Source organism: Idiotropiscis lumnitzeri, chromosome 1, assembly GCF_059441095.1.
Source record: "Idiotropiscis lumnitzeri isolate Australia: NSW breed Sydney's pygmy pipehorse chromosome 1, RoL_Ilum_1.0, whole genome shotgun sequence".
Lineage (NCBI taxonomy): Eukaryota > Metazoa > Chordata > Actinopteri > Syngnathiformes > Syngnathidae > Idiotropiscis > Idiotropiscis lumnitzeri.
In genome coordinates, this window is record NC_142391.1 from 3,749,249 (window position 1) to 3,762,277 (window position 13,029).

The window sequence follows — 13,029 nt, forward strand, 5'->3', positions numbered from 1 at the left end:
AAAAAAAATGACGCTAAAGTGGGAACAGCCGTTTGGAGGTCGTCCCAGGCTGCAGTGGGAGCGGCGGGCCAGGCGATGATGTCAGAGGCTTAACGGCTACCAATACGAGCAGAGCGCCGGCTGCCAAATGTTTCGCCTCAACTTTGGATCGTGACACCAAGATTGGAAAAGAGGCAGGAGGTCATGTTTTCTTTGTCCGGAAACACAAATAATAATAAAAAAAAAAAATCATAATTTCATGAAAATGTGGTGATTATTTTTTGGGGGGAAATTTCAAAAGGTAACAGAAACATTGCCTCCTATTTCTTTGACAGCAATTGACGACTTTTGCGCATTTCCGCCACCAAAAAGAAAAAAAATAAATGATACAGCCCGCACCAGACTATAAGCCGCAGTTTTCTATGTTGAAAAAATATGTTTTTTTTCCTGCATGTACAGAACAATTTTGTCCTGTAAATGCACATAAAGGTACATAAACAGATTGCTAAAACGGTGCCTTTTAACACGGCAACAACTTTGCTCATTAAAACAGAACAGACTCAAGAGAAAACATTTTTTTGACTTATTTAGTGTATTTTCTGAACTATAGAGCGCCCCTAGTGGTGAAAGAAATATCCACAGAAAAGCCACATAGTTGTATTCGCAGCATGGTTCAAAATCGAGGAAAAAAAAGTAGCGGCTGATAGTACAGAAAACGGTCTGGCGACTAATCAATATTACCGATTTTTGAAGAAATGTGAAATTCAACAATTTGGCCCGACAACAGCAACATGCATACATTATAGTTAAATTATTGTTGTATTGAACTGGAGAGGGGAGCTCTCTAATCTCGTTGCACACTGTACAATGACAATAAAGGGATTTCTGATTCTGATTCTGATTCTGAAAGGTCGCCTATCCCAGCTGTCTTTGGGCAGCAGGCGGAGGACACCCTGAACGGGTTGCCAGCCAATCGGAGGGCACACAGAGACAAACAACCATTTGCGCTCACACTCGTTCCTAGGGGCAATTTAGAGGATCTATTTGTTTATGTTTTTGTTGTTTTTTTATGAACCACATTGCGAAAGCCTACAATTGTTAGGCCTCGTACTTGTGCATGTCGTCCAAACAAGCGTCTTCCCCCACTTGGCATGCGTTCCTGCTCTGACCTTATTTCCTGTCGGAGGAGTGATGTCATTCTCCAGCGAAGCAGAGTCAATAACTGTACAGTGCTGGAAACCCCCCCTACCCCCCTCACCCCCCCCCCCCCCTCACAAAAAAACGACGTCGACCACACCCGTTAATATCCACCCCCCCCCTTCATGTGTAAAAAGTGTTTTTGTGCAAATCCTCTCCTCGTGTCGTCTCGGACAGACAGTTATTACCTTCCTATCTGCATACTTTTCCTAAGCTCCTCTTTCATCCCCTTCCCCCCCAAAAAAATCCTTTGAGCCAAAACGCAGCGGGCTTCGCTCTGAGCTGTCAACAGTTGACTGGCCGGATAAAACACACGGGATGGAAAAAAGAGAAGCCGGAAAATGGTCAAATGGCTTTTAGTTTTCGCTCAATAACAGATATTTGATGATTGTCTTTATTAATTAGCCGATGCTGCGCTTGTCTGTTTAGTTTTATTTTGTCCTTGTAAGCACCTGTCGGTCAAATCAAGTGTTTTGAACTTAATTTTTTTTTAATTGTTCATGTACAGCTTCGGCAGAGCTGGGCACTTGACCTTTTTTTGCTGGTCAGTCCCATGCCGTCCGGTTGCGATCTCGGAACCCATCCAGCCTCATTCATTGAAATCGCCCCCCCCGACCCCGTGAGTAAATAACTAGACATTTTTACACGATAATGGTCCAAATGATAATCACGATTATTTTCATCAATATTGTGACCATAGTTATTAATTTTATGTGAGTTAAAACGTATTTATATCTCACTACCATGTAAGTTTCATTTCAAAATGAAACTTGAAAAAAAGGAATGAAGGAATATTTAAAAAAAAATACATACCCAAGAAGTTGAATAAATACGCTTCTTAAGAGCTCTATCATAAAGTCCCGACAATAGAAATTGATCTCTATGGGCAATCGCTCCTCATCTCCAGTTTTTCTGTATTTATGTCGCTCGACATGTTCCCAAAGTGTCTCAAGGCTCAAGCTGCAGGCTCGTTATATCGGCAGCTTAATGAAGCCTTAACTGTGTGTTCGCCCCCTGGTGGTCGGCTGACTACTGCTTGAAAAAATAATATATATATACAGTGAACCCCCGCTACTTCGCGGTTCACCTTTCGCGGGTTCAGTGCTTCGCGGGTCTAAAAAATATTCGGGAGCATTGTAGTTTCGCCGAGCGGCACAAGGGGGCGCTGAAGCGGTTAGACGGCCGGCGTGCGCCGAAGAGGAGAGTGGACGAAGAAGAGAGTGGCCGAAGAAGAGCAGGTTCCCCCGGACGATTGGTGGCGACGGACACGATCGGACACCGTGCGTGAGCTCCGAAGGAGACCGGCCGGCGTGTGTGGCTGTCAAGCCGAAGATAAACAACTTCCGCCCGGGCACTCGCGCGGCGACATTTGGCTTCGTTCGGGACCGTGCGTGAGCTCCGAAGGAGACCGGCCGGCGTGCGTGGTAGTTAAGCCAAATAGGAGCACCTTCCGCCCGGGCAACGGCGGAGAGCGAGGCTGTCAGTTATGAATGAATAAATAAATAAATGAAGAATGCCACCTTTCATTTCACTGTCATGATCCGTGCCTGTCATGCCGCGTGTGTTTTTGTTTTTTCAGCTGTGTGGGCGTTCCTCCAACGATCATCTCGCGCCATGCCATCAGCTGCTGCGAGACGCGCTGATTACACTGACTATATTGTGATTATAATAAATATTGTAACGTTGTATAATAAATCAGGCCAATTTGTCCATCAGCGAACGCTTTTATTATTAAGCCAAAAACGGCTGCTGTTGGCTGCAACCACGCCGATCAGAGAGAGAGAGCAACACAACGACAACAACATAACGTTCACTCCCCTGCTGCCTTCACAGCCTCCACAGAAAAGAGGAAAACACAGAACCCTTGAACCATTTACAAAGTCGCTACACTATCTTTGTATCACCACCTTTTTTCCCGGGTATGCGTTTGGAGAGTCCTGTTCAATCCTCCAGTTCTGCTGGAGGATCATAACATTCACAGGGCACACCGGACGGCGTACCAGCAGGTAAAAGTCGAAGTAATTAAATAAATACAAAAAGAAGTAATTGAATAAATACAAAAAGAATGGCTGGAGAATAAAAAAATAATAAGTTTTAATAATAATTTGTTTTTTTGTTTTAACATGAATTTCACTCTCTCTCTCTCTACCAGTGTATATATATATATATATATATATATATATATATAGGTGCGAAGTATATATATATATATACGGTGTTTTTTTTGTTGTTTTTTTTTTAAGGTGCGACGCTACTTCGCGGATTTTCAGTTTTCACGGGTGGTCTCGGTCCCCATTAACCGCGATAACCGGGGGTTCACTGTATATATGTATATATTATTATTATTATTAGATATTTTCTTTCATTATAAAAAAATATATACCGCATATGCAATTCCACTGTCACGATATATATATATATATATATATATATATATATATGATAAAAGAAAAACGATTTGTGATGTAAATATTGTGGACCATTTTGAAGTAAAAGTTTCTATTAGTCTACCATATGTTTTTTTTACTTACTTTCATATAAATACATATGTACATTCTAAATACACACCCACACCCACACACATATATAATAGAGCCATTAAACTGTCTCGTGCTCATGTTACATCACATCACCATTGGCCGTGTTGAAATGTACAGGCGCCACAATATACGCTCTTAAATCTGGCTATATATTTTCCAGTTCAGGGTCGCAGCCAACGGAGCCGCACTTAAATCAGCTCCACTCTTAAAAGCCCTCTTCTTAGATTCCCTCCTATAAAACACGAATGTGAAGCGCGGGCACATAGCGCCACGAATTTGGACCACTCCGCTTACGATCTCCCGCAGAGTTTGGGCCGGCAGACGGGCCTGCTACGAATTTTACCTCACATGTTGGCGGTGCCATTCGACAGGTGGAGCTCAGCGCTCAGTGAGGACGACGACGCGGCGGCAGGCTTTCGTCCCAAGCGGTTCGTAAGTGGAAGCGCACAAGGCATTCCGTCAGAGCCTTGTTTGCGGCTCGCCTGACACTTTGATGTGCGAGTGGGGTCGAGAGGAATATTAGTATTATTCCCACAGTTGCTATTGGGTGTCAGGGAAGCTATTCTCAAATCCGGCTGTGACCTACGGTAGCGCGGGGTCGCTTCCCGAACATGATCTTAAGGCAGGAGAATTTGGGGCACTTAAATGCGACTAATTATGAGGAATAAAAACCTCTCTTGGGTTTAGGTCTGGGGATGATTTTTTTTTTTTTCTTTTTTTTTTTTTCTTTTTTTTTTTTTAAAAGGTCTACCACCTGCAACCTGTGGCTCCATAGTGGCGTGAAGCATTTTTATCCTTCTTCTGTGGCTCTCTGTGATTTTGGAAAAGGAATAATGAGTATGTCATGTCAGCTCTGATTGGCCAACGTTGTATTCTGAGGTTCAATGCAAAAAACAGACTAACCAGGTGAAAATAAATATTCTCATTGGATATTATTTTGCAAGTACCGTATTTTACGGACTATAAGCTGCTACTTTTTTCCTGGATTTTGAACCATGCGGCTAATACAACGGTGCGGCTTTTCTGTGGATTTTTCTTTCACCACTAGGGGCGCTCTATAGTTCAGAAAATACGCTAAATAACTTTTTTTTCTTCTCTTGGGTCTCTTATGTTTTAATGAGCAAAGTTGTTGCCGTGTTAAAAGGCACTGTTTTAACAATCTGTTTTATGTAACTTTGTGTGCATTCACAGTACAAAATTGCTCCGTACATGCAGTAAAAAATTCTTTTTTTCCCCAACATAGAAAACTGCGACTTATAGTCTGGTATGTCTGGTTTTTTTAAAAAAAAATTTTATTATCCCCAAAAAGAGTTGCTGCGGCTTATATGTAGGTGCGCCTCATAGCCCAGAAAATACTGTGCCCATTTTATAGACCGTGGAGCCCCACTATAGGCGGAGGATTGGGCCGGGTCGGGCCTGCAAATAGCAAAAATCCACGGATAATTGTTGCCTGTTGAAATGCAATGGGTGAAAAAAAATTTAACTCCCCCAAAAAACTTCCAAAAATGCTGATTCCGAAAATTAAAAAGAAAAAAACAATTTATTGACTCAAAGAAAAAAAAAAAAAAGGCAAATGGGCTGAATTGTCTATGCCGAACAGCGAGTACGGTAGACTTTTGAATTCAAATTGAATAAATGATTGCACTTTGCAGCCTTGATAAAAAAAAAAAAAAATGAAGACGCGACAAAGAAGAAAACAGCATTTTTGGTTCGCTTTTTCAGTTTAGGTGGATCATTTCAAGTTTGGCTTCAATTTCATGACGTCAAAATGCCTTCGGGCTCGCATTGTGAACGTCGCGTGACCAGAAAACAAGCCGACTTTGACGTTCGCAATGCGAGATGGAAGGGCACTACGACATCAGCTGAGGGCGGCACGGGAAAAAATACCTGATAGCTTCGTCCGCTTAATTCTTATTCCACGAACAAAATATGAAATCAGAATACTGCGTTTCTACTTTTTTTGCAAATGTTTACCTCGCGTTCCCCTTTAAGAACGTGGAACAACCTCCTTGACTTTTATTGGGCTCAGCTCGGCAACAAATGATAAGACCTCATAACGATGATCTAACTTCATATGCAGAGAAAATATCAAACTCAAACGCGCGTTTTGAATTTTAATCCCAGTGTGGATTGCGACACGGCTACTTTACGACAACATGCATGGCAACAGCGGGGGGGGGGGGGACACATTGACACGCTCAGGTCTATTTACACGGAGGCGACAGCGAGTCTGTTAGCGGGATGCCGTAGTACGGGGGGGGGGGGTGACATATTTAGGTGCACCCCCCGCCGACTCTTGGCCCCACCACTCACAGCTCCGTCCAACAGGAGAGGGGGAGGGGCTTACCATACAGTTAACACTCATGGGTGCCAACAGACAACGGGCATCAAGCGCCTCCGATTGGGTCGCTGCGCCACACGGCAACAAGGGTTACTCAACACGCCCAAAATACGGGAAGAGCGCCGGCCAATGGCAGGGACGGAGCGTTGGCTCGTTTGCAGGCTGAGCTCAATGAGGGACACGGGACGCACCCTGGACTGGCCCCCGGCCCGCTCGGTCACAGGCACGTCTAAAGGGCACGTCATTGCAGCGCGGCGGCGGGCAAAGTAGGACGCAACATCGCATTTTGCGATTTCGGCAGTATTGGAATATTTGTTGCATGCAGTGGCAATTTTAGTTTATGAATGAATTCATCTAGTTATTATTTGTTAGGTTTTATTTGGGTGGGGAGTTGAGGGGTTAAAAAGTTAGTTAATTGGCTTATTGTGCATCATAAAAGTTTCAAGTTTTTATTATTTATTTTATTATTTAACGCGGCACACAACAATTGGTTAATTAGTTGGAAATTATTTAGAAAAGTGACTAAATTATTTCTTTATTTATTTATGTATTTATTTTATCATTCACACAAAATTTATTTTTTTGTAAAGAATAAAATAAAAAGTATACGTTCAATAATATATTTAATCGATTCACAAGACATCATATGTTTGCTTTTGTGGCGAGTATTCATTTATTGAATAATTTTTTTTTTCATAATTTATTCTGAATGATCAAATTAGAATGTCAAATAATTTCAAGCACATTTAAATTGGACATAATTAGAATTAAATCACAAGCACTCAAAAAGAGAGAATGAATTATTGTTTTATCATAAATGTATAGTAAATATTGAAATAAAAAATGTGTTCATATGGCTCACTGATTTCCTGCAAATAATAAAATTAAAAGATGTGAAAAAAAATTTTATCAGCACAAATTTCCGACAAATTGATGAGTATTAAATCCTAAATAATAATACAAAACATGAATGAACCATTCATTTCTGAACAATTTTGCCTATTTTACATCCAGATGTTCAACTTCCATGACGAACAGGAACGTCACAACTGGATGTGCAACGAGCCCATTTGCAGAATTTCTACGATTGTTTTCAAATCCCAAACCAGAGTCCGGGAACGGCTTATTATCGTCATTTTCCTCGAATGACGCGCTCAGGTACCGTTTATTGATGCGTTCTGGCTGTCGGTAACCATGGCAACCTCCAAAATAGCAGTGTTTCAGATCAACAGGACATGAGGCTGCACAGTGTGGTAAACAGATTTTTTTAAAAATAAATAAATAAATATGGGATGCCTTGAAAGTCCCACCGCCACCCTGCAAATTAATATTTCAAGCTCACACTCCTGCTGTTGAGCTCGTCAAAGCGCACACGTTGCACAGCCATTAATTACCGCTGTTCATCACCAACTACCAATTAAAGTCGACGATCCCGTTTTGCCACAGTAACGGCACAAAACACACCAAAAAAAAAATAAAAAAATCCTGCAGACTGTTTCAACTTGACACGTTTACAAGGCAAAGATCCAGCACATGCTCCACAATTCGAGTTCACATTCATTTCTAATTATAGAATTCACAATTGTAGTCATGAAATTATTTTTCCCACCCATAAATTCTAGAAAAAAACTTTATTTCCCAAAAATGACACAAATTTTTTTTTTTAAGATTATGCCTTTTTCTCACAATTATTTTACGATTATGACTTTTTTCGATATGACAGATTTAAAAAAAACGTTTGATATTTTTTTGGTGGTTGAAAATACAACACTTTGGATCCCCCAAAAATATTGGTTTTGGTTTCTTGAAATAAGTTCATACCAGTCATGTGAGTGTTTCTTGTAAAAATTTAACTTGAAAATAGATGTATGGAACTTTTTTATTAAGTCATTTAATTTCAGTCGGAAAGATGCAAATTATTCTCATGAAAAACGTTATTAAAAGTTATTTCTAGTAAAATTAGGACTTTTAACTCACACAAAAAGAGCAAAAAAGTGTTTGGTTTTTTCTTGAAAGTTAGAAAACTATTCTTGCAAAATTACACTTTTGTGAAATTTTTAGGAATGTTCAAAACCACTTTTTTCATACTGATATCAGTACGAGTAAAGTGGTCACTGATACCGATACCAAGTACTGATACCATTTGTACATTTTAAGCAAAAAAATTATTATTATTATTATTATTATTATTATTCCTTAAAATTGCATGAAATTACTGGCTATTTTATAATATATTAAATTACTTTTCGATAAAAAAAATGATATATATAAATATATATTATATATAAATACACACATAAATTGCATCTTAATATACAGATATACAATATCTCATCTCATCGATAAAATGGCTGCAAGTATCGGCCACCGATTCGAGTACCGATACCTTGAAATTATGACGGGTATCGGCCCGATATCGATACCTGATATCACTACTCGCCTGTAGCTGAAAAAATATTTAAAATTTTCTAACTTCTAATAATGTTATGAATGTGTGAATGTATGTACTACGCGCGGCGGTATATATATATATATATATATATATATATATATATATATATACCGCCGCGCCAGATCATCACGTTGTCGTCGTGCGGTGGCAGAGTACCCATGCGGGGAAACCAAGAATGATCCAAAAACCCGGCGTCCGAACCGAAACTCTGTTTCGCTCCCGGACCCACCCCTCTATGAATAGAGGTGTAGCCATACGAAACTTATATATGTATATATATATGTATATATATATGTATATATATATGTATATATATATGTATATATATATGTATATATATATGTATATATATATGTATATATATATATATATAAATTATACCTTTAGTTTTCAAAATGTATGCTTTTATTCCTTTTCTTATTCTATTTTTAAGTTTTTTTTTAGGAGAAATGTTACTTTAATTATGATTTTTGTAAAATATATTCAACTTTCTCTTGAAAATATAGCAAGCTTTTTTGTAACGTAAAACACATACAGGATATCAAGCAAGGTAAAATAAGGATTGCGGCCTACCCTGATCACTTCAGGTGTCTGCTGGATGAGCAGGGTTGAACCCGTGTCTCTCAGAGCCGGAGTGTCCCCGATGGCAACAGTCGGATCTCTCTTGGCTACCACAGCTGGACTGGAACCAGTGGACGGGTCTTTAGGCGCAGCATTGTTCCCCAGCTCTGCAGGATGTGCAAGGGAATGCAAGCTTGCGGTTGCAGGGGAGACTATGGGATGGACTTCTGAAATGCTGTCTTTTGCTCCCAGTGTGGCGGGTGTAGACGCAGATGTGGAAGCAGCCTCGGGTGTAGGCTGAAGCACTGATGTAGCCGCGCTTAAGTCTTCAGCTGCAATTTTTTGGGTGGGAGCAGCTGTAACCGAGGGTGTTCGGGCAGAGAGCTTTGGCGGTATGGCCGGAACAGTTTCCACTGGACAGGTTGCCGGAGAAACTTGTACAGTCAAACTATCAACGGGGGTGTCAGGTCGACCGGTGGAGGCCAGCGTGCCTTGCAGGAGCTTCATCACCTCACGTTCCTTCCCGCTGTTCCTCTCAGCGCTCCCAGAGCTCCCCGCCCCCGAGTCAACTAGCTCCTGGGCAAAACTCTCAATGCTCTCCAAGATTCTCAACAGCAACGCGCCATCCTCCTGCTCCTCACCTGCAAGAGCGTTTCGATTTTCTCCCTGAGGGGCTTTGAAACCGGTCCCGTTCATGGCCAGGTGGCTCGCGGGGGTTTTGACTTGGAACTGGGACATTTTGGTTTGATTCTGGGCTTCGGTGGACATGATCGCCAAACCGCTGCCGCCTCGCTTGCGGGTCTTGACCGGAAGTGGAGGCTCAGTACTTCTGGGGTTGCTCATACTCTGAGACAGATTCTCCAGATCCATGAGCAGTTTGTCAATGTCCTCGTTCCTGTGAGCTAGCGTGTTGGGGGAAGGCTTCGTCGTGTTGCGGATGATGCTGGTAGAGTCGAGTTGAGATGGATGCAAAGATTGATTTGATCTGTCTTTATTCTGGGATGTATGTGGAGGGATCTGTTCAGACGTCCTGCCCATATCGACATCTTCCTCCTCAATGTACAGTGCCTCCATGGGGGATCCTGGAGGGGTGTGTGTGTACGGAGGTGTCGGAGAGATTCGAAGACGGGACGGAGAATGTGTCGGAGAGCGACTGGAAGGAGAACTCGTGACCGGGGTGGGCGATAGACTGCGATGCGAGACGGATGACGGAGGATGCAAATGCGGTAGTCCGTTGGTGAGGGCTTTGGATGGGGAGCTCTGGACGGTTACGTGAGGAGTGGATGACGTGGAATGAGTTGTCGTCGTCGGGTTAGGAGGCGATTGCACCACATCCTCATAACGAGGAGGCTGCTCGCTGCCAAATATCGGCGAGAATGGCGCTTGTTGGAGCGAGTGGAGACTGTTCACCAGTTCCATCAGATCGCCATGGCCACTCCCGCCGGGTGTGCCCGGTCCACCCTGCCCACTGCCGCCAATCCCTTCCAGCTCCAGAGGTAGTCTCTTGAGATACATGCTCAGTCGGGTCATCAAGGCCCGGTACACGCTGTCGGGGCTGGCCCCTCCGTCCTGAGGCCCTCCGCCGGCCTTGCGTCGGATGCACTGCTTGATGATGTCGGTGCATTTCTTCAGGTCTTCCGAGCATTTGAGCAGGATGTCGAGGCAGGCGCGGATGTCCTCCCCGCCGGCACCCCCGGCAGCTGCCTCCCCCCACGTTTTCTCCAGCAGACGGGCAATCAGGTTTTCATCCCCCAGAGTGTTGCGGTAAAGGGAGGCCAGAGTGTTCACACTTTGGTCCAGCGACCCGCCGCCGCCGGAACCATTTACTTTCGTAATAGCCGACGGGGCGCTTGAACTGCCTTTCAGTTTCGTCTCAAAAAGCGGCGGCGCGTTCTCATCATTGGGTGCCGCGGTGGTGCCGTTTGTTGTGCCGTTCCCGGAGACGTTGGAACTGAAGTGGCCGTAGATGATCTCCAGGTCTGTGGAGCGACGGCTAAACGAATCGGGACGGACCTTGCGGCCTTTCCGGAAGGTGACATGGTTTGAAGAGGAGAGCCGAAGTTTGTCGAAGGAAAACTCTTTGAGCTTACCGCTGGCCAGGTTGATGGCCTCTTCGGTGATGTCCTTGAGGCTACTGTAGCTACCGCAGCTCAGGTTGCCCGTTGATCCGCCGCCACTGGGGATCTTCTTCCCCCGCCACATGTTGCTCTCCTCCCCTATAAACAAATTACCATTGCTTCCTGCCCTCTCCAGAGCACCGCAGTTATAACCCGTGTCAACGGGACCACTCGTTTTACCGTGGTGAGGAATCTGCTGAGTGGGCATGCATCTGGAGTGTCCGGACGGGCCATTCAGGGCAGAGTAGGGCAAGTCCGGTACGATCAGCAGCTCGGAGCAGGTGCCGTGATGGGCCACGGAACATTCCAGTCCCTGGGAGTGCGCCCTACACGGGCCGGAACAATAGTGCACAGCGTGAGAGTGGGTGCGCCGGTCCACGACCACGCTGTTGTAGCAGCTGACGCTGCTCACCACCACACGGTACGCCGCTGCCATGGTGACCAATGTCACCAAACTAATCCGTCAGGGCATAGATCATAAAAATAAAAAAAATCAAAGTAGTGTCATCTTCCAGCAAAAATAACACGTCCTTTCAAATGTTCACAGATGTTTCACAGATTCTTGAGCATGGAATCCTTTCAAATGTCCCGTTTGAAAGGAGCCACATAAGATCTCAGAGCCTCTTATTAACAGCTGCAAGGTTCTTCCTCCTCGCTCCACAGGCTGCTCCTCCGCTTCCTCTCTCGCAGCAGCTCGTTATCCACTAATGACAGCAAGGCAGGACGGCGACAGCGGAACATCCAGCTGGGCTATCACCCTCCCCTCCGCACAAGTCCCCCCCCACGGGCCTCATCCGCTGCCAGCAAGATTTTAGCATGGCTCCGGACTTGGCTGGTCCATCGTGCAATCAAACGCTGGAAGAAATCCTTTATCTCCTCCTCCTTTTTTAAAAGTCCCAAGGCGGCGGAGAAGTACTTGCTGACTCTGACACAGCTGCAGAAGAACAGGGGGAGCGAGCACAGACGGCCCACTGCCCTTTTCTTGCTCTCGCTCGCTCCGCTTGCGCCGCGTCTGGATGTGCGCCGTCACTCTCGTTTCTCAAGTCTCTCGTCTGCGGGGGAGGTGTTGTGCTTTTCTGACCCGAGGGGGGATGGGGGGGGGGGGGGGGGGCACCTAGGATTCAGCAGAAGGAAGGGAAAGGAAGGGAGAAGGGGGGGCAGTACGAGTGAAAGGGCAAACAGAACAGAAAGGAAGGCGTTAGAATGTCAATTTTTAAATAGCTGAATCACATTTACTAGAAAATGGTGCGAATTTGAGTGCATAAAAATTAATTCAACAGGGGCGTAAAGGAAAATGATTTTTCAGTCTGACATCTTTCAAAATTTCATTCGTCTTACTCCCATTCTTGTGTGTCCCCCACCCGCTCTTGCCTCGAGTTGTCCTGACTCAGCACATTCCCATACATAATAAATAAACACGCGTAAACCTTACAGCTGTTCAAGACGCACGAGCAACCTCCAGCAAACCCCCAAAAATAAATAATAAATCATATGAGGTGGATATTTAAAATGCAAAACAGCATTCTAGCCATCGAGCAGATACAGTGGCGTAGATTGCCACTTGTTGCTGGGCGGAATTTGTTGAGGTCTGACATAACTGGCCAATGGAGAAAAAGAAGAAATGATTTCAGTTATGAATTGTTGAAAGGAAAAGATTGATTGAAAGAAATGAAATCATTGTCATACGGTCTGGCGCGGCGACGAGGGGGACAGATTTCGGAAAGCTAACTTGCTAAGCGCTACAACAAAGATTTTATTGCAGCAGTCAAAGCTAACGCACAAGAGGCTAAGCTAGCATCTTTCGTTGTCTCCCCTCTCTGTTCATTCCTTTTCCTCCACCCT

The 13,029-nt window shown here is 44.0% G+C and overlaps 1 protein-coding gene across 1 annotated transcript in view; it reads right to left on the reverse strand.

The window, feature by feature from the left end:
- Window positions 1-12,286, reverse strand: part of ppp2r3a (protein phosphatase 2, regulatory subunit B'', alpha) — a 28,656-nt gene extending 16,370 nt beyond the window's left edge. Inside the window, exon 1 of the mRNA XM_088311023.1 lies at window positions 9,083-12,286. Within this exon, the coding sequence (XP_088167149.1) occupies window positions 9,083-11,623 (2,541 nt within the window). The 5' untranslated portion in view covers window positions 11,624-12,286. The remainder of the gene's footprint in view (window positions 1-9,082) is intronic.
- Between the last annotated feature and the right edge of the window lie 743 nt (window positions 12,287-13,029).